Source organism: Cottoperca gobio, chromosome 8, assembly GCF_900634415.1.
Source record: "Cottoperca gobio chromosome 8, fCotGob3.1, whole genome shotgun sequence".
Taxonomy (NCBI): Eukaryota; Metazoa; Chordata; class Actinopteri; order Perciformes; family Bovichtidae; genus Cottoperca; species Cottoperca gobio.
Window position 1 is genome coordinate 16,979,598 of NC_041362.1, and position 19,774 is coordinate 16,999,371.

Here is a 19,774-nt window from a genome sequence, read left to right on the forward strand (position 1 = left end):
TTGAACTACAATAGCCCTTTCACTCTGTTTTTAAGATAGCAAAGAATGAAAAGTATTTGAAACAAAGCCTATTATTAAAACATCTCAATTTATCGGAAAAAGACTCCCTCATACAGTTCTATATTGCTTTTTGTTTTATGGTTGTGTTTTTTTGTATGTTTGCTATGGTTGATTCACGTATAAATAAATGGTGTTAAAAATAAATGTAATTGTAATATTTGAAAAAGAGTCGCTACCACGGCGACCTGTTTGATGACGTCAAATTAGCCTCTTCCGGTCTTGCTCGGCAGTAAACATGGCGGCTGGCTAACGATTTTGCTACATGCATTCAGTCCTGAATACTTTGGATTTATCTTTCTTAGCGTACACAATACGTTTCAATTGACTTTTGATACACAGAAGGGCGTGTGTAGGGCGTTGCGCTCTACGGGTTTTATTTGAATAAAAGGTAAAGTTGTGCCTCCTTTGCTGCTGTCGATGCTAACACGGCACTAGCTACAAGTGCACGCTAACAGTTAACGTTAGCATTTGTTTGCCAAATGCTGCAAGACCCGTTAAGATTAGATATCTATAACGGACTTTTACTGATTATATAATGTTTGATAGCCGCTTAAAACGCACACTGTGTTTGAATACGTTGTATCTAACAGAGATATCTGTTAGATTGACTTAGCTTCGGTGTTAGCCATACGTTGACTGTCAACTTTGTTAACTTGTTAGCTAACAGTAGCTAACCGTCATATCCAACGAGGCGTACTGTGTGTATTTTTCCAATAAGCAGTATATTTCCATTTAGCTAAAATGTTACTAGTAACGCTTTCAGAATGGCAATTCAATGTATGAACAGTTAACGAGTATTGTTATCAGTAGTAACTTTAGGAAGCTAAATGGACCATCCTCTCAGAGATGCTCACACATTGTGAAATGAAAATCTAAAGTAAAGACGTGCATAGCCTTTCAGCGGACACGGGTGGGAAATAACATTACATCTGTCATCATTGCTGAAATTGTAATGCTTTGCAGGGTGAAGTAAACGAACCGACACAATGGGGCGACGTTCAACCTCCTCCACCAAGAGTGGGAAGTTTATGAATCCCACCGACCAGGCCAGTAAGTACCGACCATAGACAAGAACCGACCTGCTGAATGAAGGCTGAAGCACGATCAGTCTTTGGTTGTCAGGTGTCAGAATGATAACTATACTTGTTATGTACCTCTCTTACAGGAAAGGAGGCCAGGAAAAGGGAGTTAAAAAAGGTACTTGTGGTTTTGAAACATAAGATTACATTTTAATGTCTCTTTCATCTTAAATACAACACTTATGTTATTGTGTTGCTAACATTTAGCTTCATATCTAAATGCTCCTTATAGAACAAGAAGCAGAGAATGATGGTGAGAGCGGCGGTGCTGAAGATGAAGGACCCCAGACAGATCATCAGAGACATGGAGAAGCTGGATGAGATGGGTGAGAGGGCTGAATTTGTATTTTGCTGTTTAACTGGTTTTTGTGCAGTTATAAATTGCTGTACACATGTTTACTATCCATAGTGAGTTTATTGTAAAATTAGAAGGAAAGGAGGTTCATATTTCTTTCAGGATTTAAGACTTTCGGACTATTTCAACACTCATTAGCCATAGCTTTTGCTAAAAAAATAAAGTTATTCTGTTACACATTTTCGACAGAGTTCAACCCAGTTCAGCAGCCCTTGCTGAATGAGAAAGTGCTGAGGGATAAGAGGAAGAAGTTGCGTGAGACATTTGAGCGCATCGTCCGTCTGTACGAGAGAGAGAATCCCGACACCTACAAGGAGCTACGTAAACTGGAGTTGGACTATGAGACCAAACGGGGGCAGCTGGCTCTCTATTTTGACTCAGTCAAGGTGTGTTTATGTGCGCATTTGCTTGGGTTCATAATGGTGTTTTGTATTGGCTGTATTACAAGTCAAGGACTTGTATAAATGTATGATTAAATGAGAGGCTGTAGTATGCACACTTTGATAAAAGCGTGTTTACCACTGGTTGGAATGTGATGCAGCTATACGGACATGATTGTGGTTGCAGGCATAACGCTTGTACAGATTTTGATCAATCTTGACCCATTGTGGTTGAAAGATTGGCATGAAGTTAAGGAAATTATTTATTCGGAAGCACCAGCATGTTTTTGTCTTTTGTTTCGTCCTTTGTAGACAGAATGTTGAACTTCAATACTTAATTATCTGCTTTGTTTCCAGTGCTTAGGCTTTGTGGTGACTCTATTTACTATTTTGTGTTTTATTCCCTTTTTTTCAGAATGCCGAGTCAGTGGAGGTCGACAGTATCCCTTTACCAGATATGCCTCACGCCCCCTCCAATATCCACATCCAGGACATCCCTCTACCAGGAGCTCAGCCTCCGTCCATACTGAAGAAGAACGCCACTTTTGGGTAGGCATTGACCTGTGTGTATTACATGTTTCTGTGGGTAAACTTTAGAGATGCACCAATCAATTGACTGCCGATAAGACTTATAAATCAGATTTTTTGCCATGGGTCAAATTTACATAGGTGCCAAATGATGTTGAACGCGAAAGAATGTCGGACTAGCGCGTAACATCAGACGCGATCCGTCCACAATGAATGCATTAAATATGCACATCTGTTGCGTCATGTAAACAAACCGCATACCTATCTGTGCGTTCGAGATCAAACTTTCAGTCTCCCTGACTGTCTCCCTCCAGCCAGCTGTGTAACGTCACAGCAACACACCCACACATGCATTGTGTCTGCAGTGGAAGTTTTGATGTGAATAATATCAGGTGTTATACAGATATGTTTACTTGTTTTCTTCCGTGAAAGTAAAATATGTTCAGGTATATTTTATTTGTCCACTAACCTGGAGCACTGAGATTTGTTTGAGTGAGGAAAGGTTCTGCAACTTGGAAGTTTGGAGAACATTTAATAGTCAATGTTTTATCATGAACAAACAATTGAGTTTTAATTTCCCATGAAAGAAATGTTTGTGTATGCTGTCAATTATAGTTCTTATAGAAAATCACTATCGGCAGGTCAGACTTAACAAATAAATGAATCAGAAATCGGAATCGGAACAAAAAATTGCAATATGTCCATCTCTAGTAAAGTCAGTATATGATGCCACTGAGGTCATCCGTTTTATGAGGGAATTCTGTTTTGATCTATATCTCAGTAAAGGACCTCTGTCGGCATCTTCTGGACCCGTTGTGGCAACAGTGCCAGGCGTGCCACGTTTACCTCCAGGGAGGAAGCCCCCTGGACCCCCACCTGGGCCCCCACCTCCACAGGTCCTGGCACTGTACGGCATTCCTGCTCGACGAGCTTTCGGCACAGACACCGGTAACGCACAAGCGCTTAATGACTACATTTGTGAATGCCAATTTACCTTTTAATAATAATAATAATAATACTTTGCTTTCATAATTGTGATGCTGTTCTCATCTCTGCTTGTTGCCCTTACTAATTTTATTTTATTATTTTCCTGAACAGAGCCTTCCATTCCCGGTTTAGAAAAAGAGTTGGCGATGGAGTTGGGAAGAGATCGGGACAGCGGCAGTGAGAGCGACAGAGATCGGGATGATGTGGAAGACGACGAAAGCGACTCCGAGGAGGACAGCGAAGAAGAGCGAGATGAAGGGGGAGACGGTGACCAGAGAATGAGTGTGGACAGGCAGGATGATGAGAGGGAAAGAGAGGAGGATAGAGACCGAAATGAAAGACATGCTGGTGAGTGTTTCAGAAGTCCTACAACTATATTTCACTAAGTTCTCAACTTAAAAAGATTTCCTTCATGTTTAAATGAGTGGTTTCTGTTTTTCTGTATTTTATTTATTGTGTTTAGGTTTAATGAAGCAGCATTGCACTATTATCACTACAGCTTTTTAGGAAACTAGCAGGTACATTTCCCAAACAATTAGTTGTATTTTGGGTTATTAGAGAGAATTGTGCTGTTATTTGGCAAAAGCACCAAAGGGGTGTGGTAGACATATCTGCATAATAAAGTTCTTCAGTCAAGGATCGGTTCTTGAGTATTTATTAAGAGAGTACATGCACAAGGCACGAATCTGGGAGAGCTGAATTAAGAGTGCTGTGTAGCGTCTGCTTTTATCTCAGTAAGTCACTCCCAGCTAGATAAAGTCTCCGACAGTTCCAGACACGTGAATCTGAGGTCATCCGTGTAAACTTTCACCGTCAATATGTTTTATGAAAACTTATCCATTTATGGTAGTAAACAGTTATACAGATAAAGAAATAACTCTTTCTATTGCATTGAGAGCACAGCTTAAGGCCGCCAGTACATTTTCCACTTGTCTAAGCACGCTCCTAAATAGCACATGTAAATATCCATTATAGGGGATAAATATTTTCTGGGTAATATAATAAAGTAATTTTGTTTTTGTTTTTCTGTGACATGTGATGGCACTGTGCAATGCATGACAAAGTATACAGATTAGATACACTAATATATGCTTTTAATGAATGTTTTAATGTCGATTATTTTAGGTCGCAGTGTACGTTTCGCAGACATGCCTCCAGAGGCACCCCGTGACGGAAAGAAGAAGAAAAAGAGGGTGGTGAAGAAAACCAAGGCCATTACCCCTCTGCAGGCCATGATGTTGAGGATGGCAGGTACTGTAGTGTACCAGTGTCTGCTCCATACAGTCTCATCTAATCTACCACATCTAAATTTTGTATTTCCGATAACATGGCACAATATTTTCTTTTGTCTCCAGGTCAGTCAATTCCTGAAGACGAGGAAGAAGAAGAGGTAGAGGAGGAATACACAGATGAATCAGACAACTCCGACATCGAGGACAGGGGACCACCAGGGGAAAGTCAGCCCCACCTTATGCCTAATCAGCGTCTACCCCCTCCTGCTGGACCAGTGGGACCGCAAGGGCCTCCACACTTGCAAGGTCCACCAATGACAGGGCCTCCACCACTGGGTCCACCCCCAAATCCTCCCATGAGGCCTCCTGGTCCACCCTCTGGCCCGCCTCCTGGCCCACCACCAGGTGAGTTGCAACATTTATTAGCTAGGATACTAGGCTCCAACTCTGAACTTGTCACTAGAATAAATCCCCGTGCCTGTGGCTTTAAGGATGTGCTGATTGTTCTAGGTATCCACATGTACACTATGCAGCATTTAGATTATATATTCTGTCATCTTTAGGTGCTCCTCCATTCCTGAGGCCTCCTGGTATACCTGGAGGCATGAGGGGTCCAATGCCTCGTCTTCTGCCTCCTGGACCGCCGCCAGGTCGGCCCCCAGGCCCCCCACCTGGTCCCCCTCCTGGTCTTCCACCAGGTCCCCCACCACGAGGACCACCTCCCAGACTACCACCCCCGGCACCACCAGGTAGGCATATGTATGTGTGTGTGTGTGTGTGTGTACAGTGTATAAAGGCACATATTTCTGTGTGTGCATGCACACGTGTAGTATTTTCAATCAAAAGGTAAACCTAGTTTGTATATGTTGTACATATTCTGCTGTGTGCATGAACACATGCTGAGCAAACATGACATAATTCTTTGTCGAACTGCATTGCCAGGAAATGTTTATTCATTGTAAATGCCATTGCTGCTCAGCTAGTGTGAAACTAAGGCTGTAAAAATAGACTCCTGTGTGTCTCTCCCGTACTACACACCCATCAGTTCGAACCCATGTTGTATTCCTCAGTTTGCTTTGGGCCTCTTGGTAGTTTGTCATTTGTCTTTGTCTTACTTTGTATATTTACTTTTGTCTATTTATATATACTTGTCTTCACTTGTCCTGTAATGACTTAACCTTTAAAACATTTTTTATTTTAATTTACATACATACTTTATGCTTCAAAATGCATCTTGTGTCTTTTTACAGGTATCCCCCCTCCGCCCCCAAGAGCAGGAGGGCCCCCGCGTCCACTTGCCCCGCCACTCTCTCTCTTTCCTCCACCTCTCAACTCCAACGTGCTCAGTGCTCCTCCCAACATTGTCCAGCGACAAAAAGGCTCAGGACCCAACCTGGATGGCTCGCAGAACAACATGCCACCCCCTGCCATGCCCATGCCCATGTCCATGCGACCGGGTGTCATGCAGATGCCTCCTCCTCCAGGGACTGCTTCCGCCAACACGGGTGTCAATCCTGGCGGAAACCCCTCCAGCCACCACCACGCAGCCACCATCGAAAAGCGAGCCAACATCACATCCGTCGCAGCAGCCGGGGGCAGCCTGGCAGCGGGTGCTGGCTCCGGTGGGGCCACCATCTCGGCAAAACCTCAGATTATCAATCCAAAAACGGAGGTCACCCGCTTCGTGCCCACGGCACTGAGGGTGCGTAGGGACAAGGGTGGAGCAATGCCCGGGGCAGCAGCTGGGCCCCATGAGAGGCTAGGAAGGAGGAAAGATGAAAGCATGTTAGGACAGGGGCAGAAACAGCAGGCAACAGCTGCTTCCATGGGCTACGTCAACCCCTCCCAGATGAGTGCTGTGTCTCAATCCAACATGAAGAGTAAGGACCAGATGTATGAAGCCTTTATGAGGGAGATGGAGGGACTCCTCTGAGACTCTGGAGGGTATTGGGGCAGATGTTCAGTGGGGGCGCTCTGAACAAAAGGAGTGTATTTGTTTTCTGTGCAGAGTTCTAGACGTAGCTGTCTTCAAGGCAGTCAGCTAGATGAGTTTCTCTTCAGTAAGCCAAGGAAAGGCTTCTACACTCAGCACTGGTCTCACCAGGCTCATTTCATTTGGACTTTTATTTGTTGTTTTAAGGAGAATGTGAATTTGATGTATGTAAGAAATCTGATTATGTGAACATTTAGATTGTTTGCTTTTAGGAGTCAACTAAAAAAAGAACACTATTCTCTACAATGAAAAAAATCCAGAGACGACAAAGTGCTTTTTTGTTCTCCAGTCTGTTCATTTTTTTTTTCCTACAACTGCGTTTTTCCTCCGGCCAATTATTTTGTGATTTGTCATGACCAGAAAAAGCATTTTGTATAATTGTTATTTTATCTCCTAAACATGTTGGACATCAAAATAAAGGTGTGGAATGTTTTGTCAACCACTGACAAAATACATGTCTGAAACTGTTTGACCTGCAGCTAAATAAATACTTTTTACCTCATGTTTCAGTGTGGTGTAATAAAGGAGACAATATAAGCAACGCATGAATACAATAATTATACACATTTTATCGTAATTTGTGTCCGGATAACTTATATCTGGTTAAGATTCTCCTGAATTCAGTCAGCGATATACAATTCTTGCTGATATCTCCTCCAAACTACTTGTTTTAATATCTTATCTGTATATATATATATTTATATAGGAATCTTATGTATAAAATTGGAAATATTTAGTTTAATTGCGATTTATATATTTATGTATGTTTTTTTACACACTGACACTATTTCAATTCAGTTAACCATACAATAATACAAATAAGCAGTGACAATAAAAATGTAACAAAAGTAGGTAAACATAAAGGCATACAGAATATAAAAACAATGAACATTGAATGAAATAAAAATAAATGCAGATACAACCAGGGGTCGACATAAAAACATTGTAACTTAAGTAAAATAATTAAATTGGGAGCACAGGTACAGTGTTAATAGTTTTCTCTATTTTTGTCCTTAAATACAGCTCTATTTCTTTCATAAAACATACAATTGATGTATTAAAACAACAATTCCCATCATCCAGTGCGGCTTAAAGCCGTTTCCGCATCTGCGCACTCCGGAGCTGACGACACGTTGGGTCGAATGAAGCATCCAGCATGGCGGACGTCGTAGAGGAAAGCGTGAAGCAAAACACAGATGAAATACTCGGTGGTTCGAGTAGTGATGATGATAACAATGACCTTATTAGCGGTGAAAACGTTGAGGCAGTGAAGACCTTCAAGGATTTGGTAGGTTTATTTCCCAGAGAGCGAAGAAGAGACTTGGTTTTAGCAACATAAACAAACCGCATCATTTCAATTTAAGCTAGCTAAACTAAGCTAGTTTTATTTGCACTTTTATCGTATTAGATATGCTTGTTATATGACACCGTTGTAATTGTGTGGCAAAACATCAGCAACTTACAAAGGTCGCTACCCGATGTCTTTGTCGTCCACAGGGTATTACTGAGGTTCTCTGTGAGGCTTGTGATCAGCTGGGATGGAAGATTCCAACAAAGATTCAGATAGAAGCTCTACCAGTAGCTCTGCAAGGTGAGTGATCACATTACACTCTTACTGTCAGCTGAATCCATTGGAGAAGGTTGCTACCTCTATCTATCTAACTATCTAACTATCTATCTATCTATAAGTTATTGGGATCATTTTTGTTCCCTGTGTACAGCCCATCAAATGTGCATACCCTAAAAACCAGTAGTGGAATCAGATCTTTTACATAAGTACAAGTAGCAATGTACCGCAGTGTATTTATAATATGTGTATTTCGTTTTGAATATAGGACTTTTTCTTTTAAATAAATTATTTAGTTTTTTAATGGAGTACTCAAGTGCAATTACTTGTTCTACAGTACTTAAATGCACATAGTTACATTCCTCCACTGCTCAATACACTTGTGGTGTAATTCTTCACCACCTGAATGCAGTAAAGAACTTCTATGTTTGTCTGTAACATTTTTCTTGGACCACAGGGAGGGATATTATTGGGCTGGCAGAGACTGGCTCAGGAAAGACGGGTGCCTTCGCTCTGCCCATCCTGCAGTCACTGCTGGCCTCGCCCCAGAGGCTCCATACACTCGTCCTCACCCCGACCAGGGAGTTGGCTTTCCAGATCGCTGAGCAGTTTGAGGCCCTGGGCTCCAGCATTGGTGTTAAATGTGGTACGTGTCCATTAAAGGATAACTGGTTTGCAACAATGCAGATGTCTTTATGGGGTTCCTACAAAACATGTCTCTCTTCTGTTGCAGCTGTCATAGTCGGAGGAATCGATATGATGTCCCAGTCCTTGGTGTTGGCCAAAAAACCACACATTGTTATTGGTAAGACCATAAATCTAATTATAATCAGATGTTTGTTTACACAGGTGTCATAAGCACATCAACAGTCAATTAAGGGCTGTACTAAATAGTTAGAAGCCTCAAATGCTTTTAAAAAACTTTTTGTCCATTTCATATTATAAGTCTTATGCTATTTGTAGAATTATATTCCAGTAGTGGCTGTGTAGGATCGTTTCCAACTCGTGTGATTCAAACATTTCCAATAACTCAGAGCGTTTAAGTCTAGAAGTCAAAATTTATTGAAAAAAGATATCAGTTTCATTTTAAAAATTCAAAACATGTTTTTATCTAATGCAGTGTTACTCATTGGGCGACTCGCCAAGCTTTAATTGGTGGCTCGCATGACAGGAGGCTAAATAAAGGGGTGATGGATATGATTATGGAGTCAATACAGATTTCATAAAAACAAGCAGGGCTATTACATACAACCCATTAAAACACTGAAAGTGTCTGCTCTATTAGCCTACAAATAATAATAATTGATATGTAATAATAATTGATAAAAGATGTAAATATAGACTAGAAACAAGATATTTAAACTTGCTCGGCCGACACTGACTCATTGCAGAGTTGCCAGTTTTGGCGGTCTATCAGCACTATAATGGTGAATGTACTCTTGGACAGGTAGATACATGGTGTGCTAGTATAGAAATAAATAAACTTACGGTCATTAAAAATATGTTAACATAAGCATGCTTATGAATATGGACATTTGCTAAAAAATCATTTATATTCGCTAAATTGGAGCATTTAAATTGGAGGATACTACGACCAACCTGGCACTTCATACTTGTGTTAGCTTGGCTCCGGTCGACTCGTTTCACCATTTCATGCTAGTTAGCACGTGTTTCTACAGACGTAAAATGGATCGATTTCTTATTAAAGAGTTGCACACCAGGTGGACAGAAACAAAGCGTGACAAACGAGGAACATTAAGATTTGTCTTTGGAGCATCAAACCACAGCGGAGTCGAGAGGAAGATGCTGGAGATGTGGTTTGTGGACAGACAACAGCTGCTCCCGTTAAAAAGAAAGGTACGAGCCATACAAGACGAGTAAAGGAAAATTCAAGACAAGTGAACAGAGGAGTTTTTATTTGTCCTCCACGAGTTGAAGCCTTCGTGCTTAATGTGCAAACAGACCCGCTCTGGTTTCAAGAGAAGTCATTTGGAGCCGCATTTCTAAACGACGCATCCAAAATTCAACGAAACTTACGCACCTGGAAGAGAAATTAAGAAAATAAATAGAGCAGCTTTCTTCTGTTTCTGGACAACAAAGACTCGTACACAGGACAACTAATACAGCTGAACGATTAACTGAGGCATCTTTTGAGATCGCATGGATTTTGGCTCGGGCAAAAAAACCTTCTCAGACTGAAACATTGTGAAACACTGATTTTTGGCTTCAGCAGAAATATTGTTTGCAGAGTTTGACAACATCATCCCAGTATTAAGTTACCTAACGGCACCATATTTTAACTACAATAACAACAAACCTTTTCGGCTATGACATTATTATTGTAAATGACTTGATTCATTACCAAAAGAAGTTATCTGCATTCGCTTGGTGCTCGGCGCTCCATCAAGACGTCAGTCCCTTTCATACCAACGACTGAAGAAAGAAACGATTAATTAACGATACATATTTGGGGTGAACAGACATTCAAAGCTGAATTTCAAAACCTTAATTGAAGCTTTCAAATATAAAAATCAAACATTCGGTAGAGCCTTAAGTCAATAAATTATAAGTTGTTTCAATATTCAACAATTGTTTCACGTTGATGAAGTGAATGAAATGTGTTCACAGCAACACCTGGTCGGTTGATTGACCACATGGAGAACACAAAGGGCTTCTCCCTACGAGCTCTGAAGTTCCTGGTCATGGACGAAGCAGACAGAATCCTCAACATGGACTTTGAGACTGAGGTGTGTAGATGGAAACTCTTTGGTATCGTGCAACAGTTTGGGCCCACATTTTGCTTCAATGTGTAATGTTCTCTGTATTTAGCACGATGAAACATAAAGAAGTGGGAACGTTCTTTCATTTAACTTGAACATCGCAACAAACATAATACAATGTGTGACACCATGAGCACGTCTTCTTTTTTTTGTCAGGTGGATAAAATCTTGAAGGTGATTCCCAGAGAGAGGCGCACATACTTGTTCTCTGCCACCATGACTAAAAAGGTAGAACACAAACGGACTTATCAATACTTTAATAGCTTTTGATTGTGGCTAGTTGACGCAGCATGTGCGCTTTAGTGTTTCTAGTGCTGCAGGTTTACCAGGAATGATCTGACACCAGAGCGTGCTAGTAGAGCCAGCATGCTTTACTCATGCGCTGACACTCTTTGTTTTGGTTACAGGTCCAGAAACTACAGAGAGCAGCTCTGAAGGATCCTGTGAAGTGTGCAGTATCCACCAAATACTCTACAGTAGACAAACTGCAGCAATACTACATCTTCATACCATCGAAGTACAAGGTAGGGCACATCCTCCTTTCATGCTTTAATGTCTGAAAACTATATGCTGCAAGCTGTTCTCTTAATACTACAATCCCTTTATAATGGTATGTTACTTGAGTTTCTAACGCTGTTTTGTTCTTTTTTTCATGTGTGTTCTGTGGCAGGACTGTTACCTGGTGTCCATCCTGAATGAGCTGGCCGGCAACTCCTTTATGATTTTCTGCAGCACATGCAACAATGCCCAGCGGGTGGCGCTGTTGTTAAGGAACCTTGGTATCACTGCTATCCCTCTTCATGGCCAGATGAGTCAGGTAGAGCTACCCACACACACACACACACACACACACACACACACGCACACACACAGTGGACAGTGTTGCACAAGTACCTCTTTGCATGCTCTGCTTCTCTCTGTTCACATATTTGATGCTGAATCTTCTCTTCTGCCAAACAATCCTTCATAAGGCTTTATCAGTCATTATAGTGCATACACCAACACTAGTGTAGAGATGTCCACTGCATTATTGTTTTATTTAACCAAGTGAGATCAGTGACCTCTTTTACAACAGAGACCTGCCCAAGACTGCAGCATAAGAAGTTACAGACTACAAATCAGGCAGAGAGACCAATTGAAGTGAGGGGAGCAGAGCACATATGTTTTCTTACCCAGTTCAGTTTGTGCACTTGGAACAGACAACAAGACCAAATCATGTGAACTAAGACTATACAGTCAGAGTTCTGTGCAATCAAAGTGCAAATGTATGATGGGAGTTCATGCAGAATGGCTTTTTATAGATGAACATGCATCAGTGACTGAGCCGTTGAGAGTTCAGAGATGGCCCTGGAGTAAAGCCTTGCCTGTATTATACAGTAAAAATCCTTGTTTGATTTCATCGATCAGTCAATCAACAGAAATGTTTAACAGTTTTCTTGCTAGTATTTTTCATAGGCAAAAAGTTATTTTAATGGGATTTTTTGCTATTTGCTGACATTCTTAGGCTATTAATCGAGGAAATAATTGGTTGATTAAGTGATAATGGAATTAATAATCAGTTGCGACCCTGCTTTAGTTACTACACTGTTAGGAACAGCATTCTTTGGGGACATAGTGAAGGAAAGTTATTGGGCCAAAAAGTATTTTTTGCATTTTTAATGAACATCAACAGATCATTGTCAGTATATTTACCATAAACAGATGTTTGCAGAAATTGTAAAACATTAACACTATCTTCTAAAGTAGAGATCTTTAGTGACGAGGATAGACAGCAGCCTTTTACTCATCTTTTTATAGCCTTCATGTCCAATAGCTTTGTCTCTATTAGGACTGAGAGAACAGCACCCTCTTCTGGTGTTAAGCTTTACAGCTGTACAACTTTCCCCCACCAAATCTCACATGGAAGCACAGGTTCTGCATTGTTTTTGTTAGTTTACTGTAATAATAATCACTCCGTCATTTATGTATTTACAAAGACTTTCACATACCGTATTAAGCTTTTGATGAAGCATTTCCATCAGTGCCGAACGCCCCTCTGCAGTGTTTTGCTGTGTATTTCATGCCTTATTCACTCTCTGGATCTTCCTCCCTTTGATCGTCAGAATAAACGTCTGGGGTCGTTAAACAAGTTCAAGTCCATGTCTCGATCGGTACTGCTGGCGACCGACGTTGCGTCCAGAGGACTAGACATTCCTCACGTTGACTGCGTCATCAACTACGACATCCCCACTCACTCCAAGGTACGCTGGTGCTGACGTTCAGCATTGCTGGTTTATTTGATCATTTAATTTGTTTAATTTGAATGGATCTTTGGACCTGTGTGCCCTCACAGGACTACATCCACAGAGTCGGACGAACAGCCAGAGCAGGGCGGTCCGGGAAATCCATCACATTTGTCACTCAGTAAGAACTTCCTGTTTCTCACCAGTGGCCACACTTGATATTTGATTAGATTCTTTTTCTTTTTTCGGGATAAAAAAAAAAAGTAAATGAGTGGACTGCATAAAACAGACATATTCTGTTATCTTAGGTATGATGTGGAGCTTTTCCAGCGAATCGAAAGCCTGATCGGGAAGAAACTTCCGGCCTTCCCCACCCAGGAAGATGAAGTGATGATGTTGGTGGAGAGGGTGAGCGAGGCCCAGAGATACGCCAGGATGGTAAGTCATCCTTTTTCAGATATTACCTCAAACATTGAAAACCATGTTGTTGTGTGTAAATTAAGCTGGGTAAACATTATAGTAGTATACAACTTGTGTGTGTGAAAAGAGATAACTTGAATGTCCTCTCAAAGAGACACATTTAATATTCTATATTGTTAGGAATATACTCATGATTGTTTACCAGCTTAAAGGACAATAGGGGCACGTCTAAGGGTATGAAATATTTAGAAATATCCACTTCTGTATATTTAATAGAGTTAAACAACATGCAGTTTAAAGTAGTCTCAACTAAAGATTATTTTAATTGTCGTTAATCTGTCTATTATTTTCTCGATTTTTTTATTTTTAAACTTTTTTTGGGGAACTACAGCTTTAAAGAAAGATGGATGTCATAAATCAACTGGATTGTATATTGAAATAATCAACCACAAAAAAGTGAAGAAAAATATGTCTTGTCCTCCACAGGAAATGAAGGAGCAAGGTGAGAGAAAGAAAAGGCCCAGAGGAGGAGATAGAGACGATGATGACACAGAACAAGCAAGTGGCGTGAGGAAGAAAGTGAGAGGAGGAGCAGGAGGAGGGAGTGTAGGAGGGGGTGGAGGAGGAGGAGGAGGAGGAGGAGGAGGAGGAGGAGGAGAGGAGGAGGAGGAGGAGGAATGAAGAAGAGGGGTGCAGCAGCCTGGAGGGGAGGACGCTGAAGCCTCGTACATTAACAGACTGTACATAACAATACTGTGCTTTTCTTGTTTTTGATCCACAGTATGTTTTCCAGCATTTGGTATGGAAGCTATTTAATATCAGAAAACATGATTTTCCTGCCTCTCTAATGAGACTTTTCCATTTGTAATAAAACACTTCTGTTAAAACCAACATTTGTGTTTGTGGTAGAGTGACGTATGACTGCAAGAGTTTTGTTGAGCTTAAAATGCTGTTGTTATTGCTTTCCGACACCAGAGGGGGGTGTTTGAGTTTACAGCAGGAGAAGGGGAATTATGCCTTTTTATTTATTCCCTTTGAATGGGATAAAGCCACATGTTTCTCAAAAAGGATTTTTCTTTTTTAAAGGATATTTGAATGGGAATACCTGTGAGGTATCTGAAGGTACCAGCATTTTCAGCAGTGATGATACAACTTATATTGGAACTTATTTGTAATGCAGGCAAGCAACAGTTGCAATATCGATCATTTTTTTCATGCATGTCATTGGTTTGCAGATTGGAGGGATGGTTTATTTCAGCCAATGATGCCGGGGGGGGGGGGGCGCAAAGTGAAAGCTCAATTGTCTCCAGGCTGTATCTAGTGGGTGTGTGCAATGCATAGATATTTGGGGGATAGATTTTAAAAATCGTTTGCTGGAGCATCATTTCCACATGCAAATGCGTATCAAGGGGTTTATTCGTGAGTTAAAATAGATTATGACAGGCGTCAGCACACACACAACCCACATTTGTGCTCTGGTGAATCATCCCAGAGGGTGTTAAAGTGTGGTGTATTGATCTGCACGGTCACTCTCTATGTGAGCACGGTCCATCGTAGGCGGGAGCAGCAACGGTCCAGTGTGCTCTGTTCAGGAGGGGCCCCAGTGTAGAGGTAGCACTGTGCCTGTGTGGTGCATACCGAAGCCTCGGTACCTGCCTGCCTTTCGTTCAGTTGTGTGGAGCAGCTAGTTTCATACAGGGAGATATCAGACTGCTCGGTGAACAGGACCCGACTGCTGCTTCGCTTCACACCAGGTAAATGAGTTATTATTTCACCGCGAGGACGGGGATAAGAGAGCGCGTGCGGGAATATTAGAGCGTCACTGCGGGTGAACGGGGCAGTCTCCAGGAGGGAGAATGGATGGAGGTGTCCCTGGAAACTTCCTGTGACTTTAAAGTTAGTCATTATTTAAGTAACGTAGTGAGTTAAAAACTCACATTTTAATGTGAGGTAGCCCACACTTATTTCCTCCTATAAATGTTAATGAGGTAACAGACACTCATAAAACATAACAGAATAAGTGGTATTTAGCTGTGTTAAGCTAGCTTTATGACCACAATTTTTGTATTAACATAGCCAAATAGTTTTATTTTCTTTACTTAGTTTATGTTTATCCTAACGGCCGTTCTCCCGTTGATAGCTGCACTTTTCGCTTGCGTAATAACGTTATTCACCATATCATGGCTCATTCCGCTTACCTAATTTAGCTACAGTAGTTAGCTTGGCGCAAGTTTATTACTGCAGATATTAGCCTAATATTTGTAAACGGCAGCAACTTTTCCCCCTGCTGGTTTCTGTTCATGCTGTGCTTTGTTGGGCACTTGTCATTACACAGGCACCTTATCTGTTGTGTAAGCTCCATCTGTGTAGACAAGTGCAGGTTGTAGATGTAATATGGAAGACGGGATATGCGTTATTATTTTATATAGCCTACCGCAAGATTTCTAGACGAAGAAGGGGGCTCGTGATGTGCCGTTCACGACGTCGCTCCGTCCCGTGTGATCCGCCGTGAGAGCGGTGAAGCCTACGCAGTATGCGCATTGTGCACACCATCAGACCTACACTGAAACATGGTTATAAAATGTAGTCCGACTTTTTGTTAAGCACTAGTCATGCTCTGAACTGCTGACATACGGTTCCTCACTGTGTGTTTTGCATTACTTTGTTATATTAGATATACAAGAGATTTATTATATAAATTATATATTTATTCATGCCTTGGTCATACAGTTAAGTATATTTGCAAAAGAAATAAGAATTACACAGCGTGCACAACATTTTAATAACACTAATCATGATAAAGTGAAGGTAAGAACCATTATCCATTATTGAGTCTGTACTGATCACAGAGTGAGATGTCGAGGGCTATTTAGAGAGTTTTAAAAGGTACATGAGGTGTGTATTATGGTTCTGATATTTCATATCCTACATGAAGAGCTGCAATGATTAGTCGACTAATCGATTAGTCGATAGGTGGAAAAATAATGGCCAAAATTTTGATAATTATTTGTTAAAGTCATTTTCATGCAAAAATGGCAGAAAATGAAATCTGCTTTCTCTGTTTTATATCATATTAAAATGAATATCTTTGGGTTTTGCACTGACACAACAAGACTTTAAAGACATCACCCTGGACCTTGAGACACTAGGATGGACATCTTTCACAATTTTCTGACATTTATAGACCAAATGATTTATCTTGAAAATAATCAGCGGCAGAGTAATCGATGATGAAATTAATTGGTACTTGCAGCACCAGTACATGTAGCCTAATGTCTGAAATACCAAACCCTGCTCTGTCTGTTCTAGGTGACCACGTTGCTCTGGTAAACCCCAGGTAAGATGTCTCATCGGAGTGGGCAAGAGGACCCAGAGCGGTACCTGTTTGTGGACCGGGCTGTCGTTTACAACCCGGCCACACAGGCCGACTGGACGGCAAAGAAGCTGGTGTGGATACCCTCAGAGCGCCATGGCTTTGAGGCGGCCAGTATTCGTGAAGAGCGTGGCGAGGAGGTGCAGCTGGAGCTGGCCGAGAACGGTAAGAAGGTGGTGATCAACAAGGATGACATCCAGAAGATGAACCCGCCCAAGTTCAGCAAGGTGGAAGATATGGCCGAGCTCACCTGCCTGAACGAGGCGTCCGTGCTGCACAACCTGAAGGACCGCTACTACTCGGGACTCATATACGTGAGTGACTTAGACCTTTAAAGATTGTCTGCGTTTTTGTAACAGTTTATACACACAGGGGAATGATTATCCTTAAAACTCCCAGATCCCCTGATTCTCACAGCTGTAGATTGAATTTCACCCCTAGTTGTTATAATTTAGAAATGATGGGCAGCATTTCTGCTCGTATGCACACTAGTCTTAACTTTTAGCCTTCTGTCTTTTGCACTCTTGTGTGAGTTGTGAGATATTCATCAGTCTATATTTAGGGACTGAGAGGCCATTAAGCCTTTTGTTCTGTATGAATCATGACCACACACACACACCCTATGATTGACAGATTTTGCTAGTCTTTCAACCATTGCCAGAGTTTTACCTCCACTGGATCATCTCTCCTTAGTGCCCCCCCCCCTCCCCCCCCCCCCCCCCCCCCCCCCCCCCCCCATGGCTTCTCTCTCACCTCAGCCAAAGGCAGGCCTCTTCCATAAACACGACTGGTTTCAGTTTGTTTGTCCTGCTCTGGGCTCCTACCGGTGGGCCTTATTTGATCACAGAGATGACTTGACTTCTCTCTGTTTTTTGTGGTAGTCCCACTGCGTTAAACTAAACACGTTCGGCCAAAAATGTAGGGTAACAGAATTGTTTTGTAACCTTGTCTTTTACCCTTGAAATCTTGTGCCATGTAGACACTAATTCAGATACAATTTGAAAATGCTGTTTACATGCAGAAGCTTTAAAAGTTCACCATCAGCTTTAACCCTGAGCCAGTAGCTATAACCCAGACAAGACAACCATGTATCAGTGTTTTAAAAGCTCAGCTTTCCATATCCACATGGCAGTACAAGACCAATGTTTTTAAATGTATTCAGCTTGTAGAGTAGTTTGGAGAAGCTCTGGTATCTGCGGTCAATATAGCACGTACTAAGGAATGTATTGCTTCAATGGACTACATTCACCATCAACCCTGATCCGACATTTACATAACATGTGGGGAATTTTCATTTAAAGTGTTGTATCTCTTAATTATATGCTTCTTTCTTCATTTATTACAGCCAACATGTGTAGTGTTCTGTATTACTGCATTGCCACTGTTCCCATAATCCAATTACCCTACAGATGGAGCTGCTCTGTGAGGATCTAGTTGTGATCTTGACCCATTTAATGACATGTTTTCCAGAAATAGAATGTGGGTTGGTTATCACCTGAGACACTGTTTCAGGGCCTGCAGGGGGAAACATGATAAAAGCTCACCACTAACTCTCAGATGAAGTCGATCCCTTTTTGTATGTTAATGCGTTACATGTGTAAAGAATGTGCTTTACATACGAGTCAGTTTAGCCATATAGAGTAAGAACTGAATGCTTCATTAAAGATGGTATTATCCATTTCCCATATGCCAGTCCCCCCTCTTCTCTCCGTTTTCTCTCACATACCTTCGTGTCATGACTTCTTCTTTTTCATGGTTCAGAATTGGCTTTGGAACTTCTTAATTTGCCCCTTGGCTAAGAAAGATTTAAAACATCTGTCTGACTGTGTCAGGTTTTTATCAGGAAGATAATTTTCCCTATTGAGCGCGCTCTTAGAAGAAGAAACCCCCTAAGTTCTAAATCTTTTTCCAGTGTATTTGACTTATCCCCCTAGAGCTCAGCTACATCTACTTCAGACATAATATAATACCTCCTCAGGCTGTGTTCTTAGTTGACTTCCATATCTGAATCTTATAGTGTGATCAACATCTGTTAGTCTGCTAATGGACGAGGCCAGTCCACAGCAAGTCTTTATCTACATCTTTACCTCTTTATAGGTTTGGTTTCACTGGACATGCATGCTGTGGTCCATAGCTCAGTTCACTTCCAGATATTAAAGAGGCTATCCATCACCTTGTAATTAGAACAAATAATGTGCACAGTTGAAATCTCTAGCAATGTTATGTGCTTTTGTCCTCCATTGTTGAATCTTTGAAGATAAAGGTTAATGTATTGGAGCATAGATGCTTTCGCTAAAAGCCACCAGACTCCATTGACAAAAACAGTAATTTTATCTTGCAGAACACGGGGGCGGCTGGTCTACCGCTGCTTCTATCGATTAGTTCGATTGTGTTATTGTGTGACTTTGGTTTGTTTGGAATCGCCAAAGTCACACAATAAAATAAAATGACCCCTGGTGGCTTTGGCAAGAGCATAGATGGATACAACAGCTTCAGTTCCCTTTGCCCATCGGACGGCTCCATCAGTGTGAAGTTAGTCAGCCTGTTGAGTCAACTTATTTATTGAAGCAGCTTGCTATCTGTATGGTGGTGAGTCACAGGCGAAACACAATGCTACAGGCTAGGCAAACCCATACGAGCAGGGCTACAAGCGGGCCTTTGTGTCGTTAGATAAGCCTCAGCTGTCAGAAAGCCTCAGCATTCTTTCATGGCAAAAAGATCGTCTGTCTGTCTGTCTCATGCTGCCCACTTCAGCTCTGCTGCTGCTCAGTGTCTGTCCTGTCTTCACCAACTCTACT

The 19,774-nt window shown here is 41.5% G+C and overlaps 3 protein-coding genes across 8 annotated transcripts in view; all 3 read left to right on the plus strand.

The window, feature by feature from the left end:
• Nucleotides 1-253: 253 nt before the first annotated feature.
• wbp11 (WW domain binding protein 11) lies at nucleotides 254-7,116 on the plus strand. Its single transcript, XM_029438646.1, has 12 exons — nucleotides 254-448; nucleotides 1,024-1,110; nucleotides 1,226-1,257; nucleotides 1,372-1,465; nucleotides 1,684-1,880; nucleotides 2,290-2,423; nucleotides 3,184-3,350; nucleotides 3,501-3,737; nucleotides 4,515-4,640; nucleotides 4,745-5,026; nucleotides 5,185-5,370; nucleotides 5,872-7,116. The coding sequence occupies exons 2-12, from the start codon at nucleotides 1,047-1,049 to the stop codon at nucleotides 6,552-6,554; spliced, it is 2,202 nt and encodes a 733-aa protein (XP_029294506.1). The 5' UTR covers nucleotides 254-448; nucleotides 1,024-1,046; the 3' UTR covers nucleotides 6,555-7,116.
• Nucleotides 7,117-7,719: 603 nt separating this feature from the next.
• Nucleotides 7,720-14,494, plus strand: ddx47 (DEAD (Asp-Glu-Ala-Asp) box polypeptide 47). Its single transcript, XM_029436761.1, has 12 exons — nucleotides 7,720-7,902; nucleotides 8,112-8,205; nucleotides 8,639-8,827; nucleotides 8,915-8,986; nucleotides 10,810-10,928; nucleotides 11,118-11,189; nucleotides 11,369-11,485; nucleotides 11,632-11,778; nucleotides 13,064-13,201; nucleotides 13,294-13,364; nucleotides 13,492-13,621; nucleotides 14,090-14,494. The coding sequence occupies exons 1-12, from the start codon at nucleotides 7,771-7,773 to the stop codon at nucleotides 14,282-14,284; spliced, it is 1,476 nt and encodes a 491-aa protein (XP_029292621.1). The 5' UTR covers nucleotides 7,720-7,770; the 3' UTR covers nucleotides 14,285-14,494.
• Nucleotides 14,495-15,109: 615 nt separating this feature from the next.
• The window catches only part of LOC115011751 (myosin-10), a 56,205-nt gene continuing 51,540 nt past the window's right edge, over nucleotides 15,110-19,774 (plus strand). For 4 of the 6 annotated variants that reach the window (XM_029436971.1, XM_029436970.1, XM_029436973.1 and 1 more), the window contains exons 1-2: nucleotides 15,110-15,357; nucleotides 16,913-17,290. In XM_029436971.1, the coding sequence (XP_029292831.1) occupies nucleotides 16,946-17,290 (345 nt within the window). In that variant the 5' untranslated portion in view covers nucleotides 15,110-15,357; nucleotides 16,913-16,945. Of the gene's footprint in view, nucleotides 15,358-16,912; nucleotides 17,291-19,774 lie in introns of those variants that run through there. The other 2 variants (XM_029436974.1, XM_029436976.1) reach the window with 1 other exon arrangement.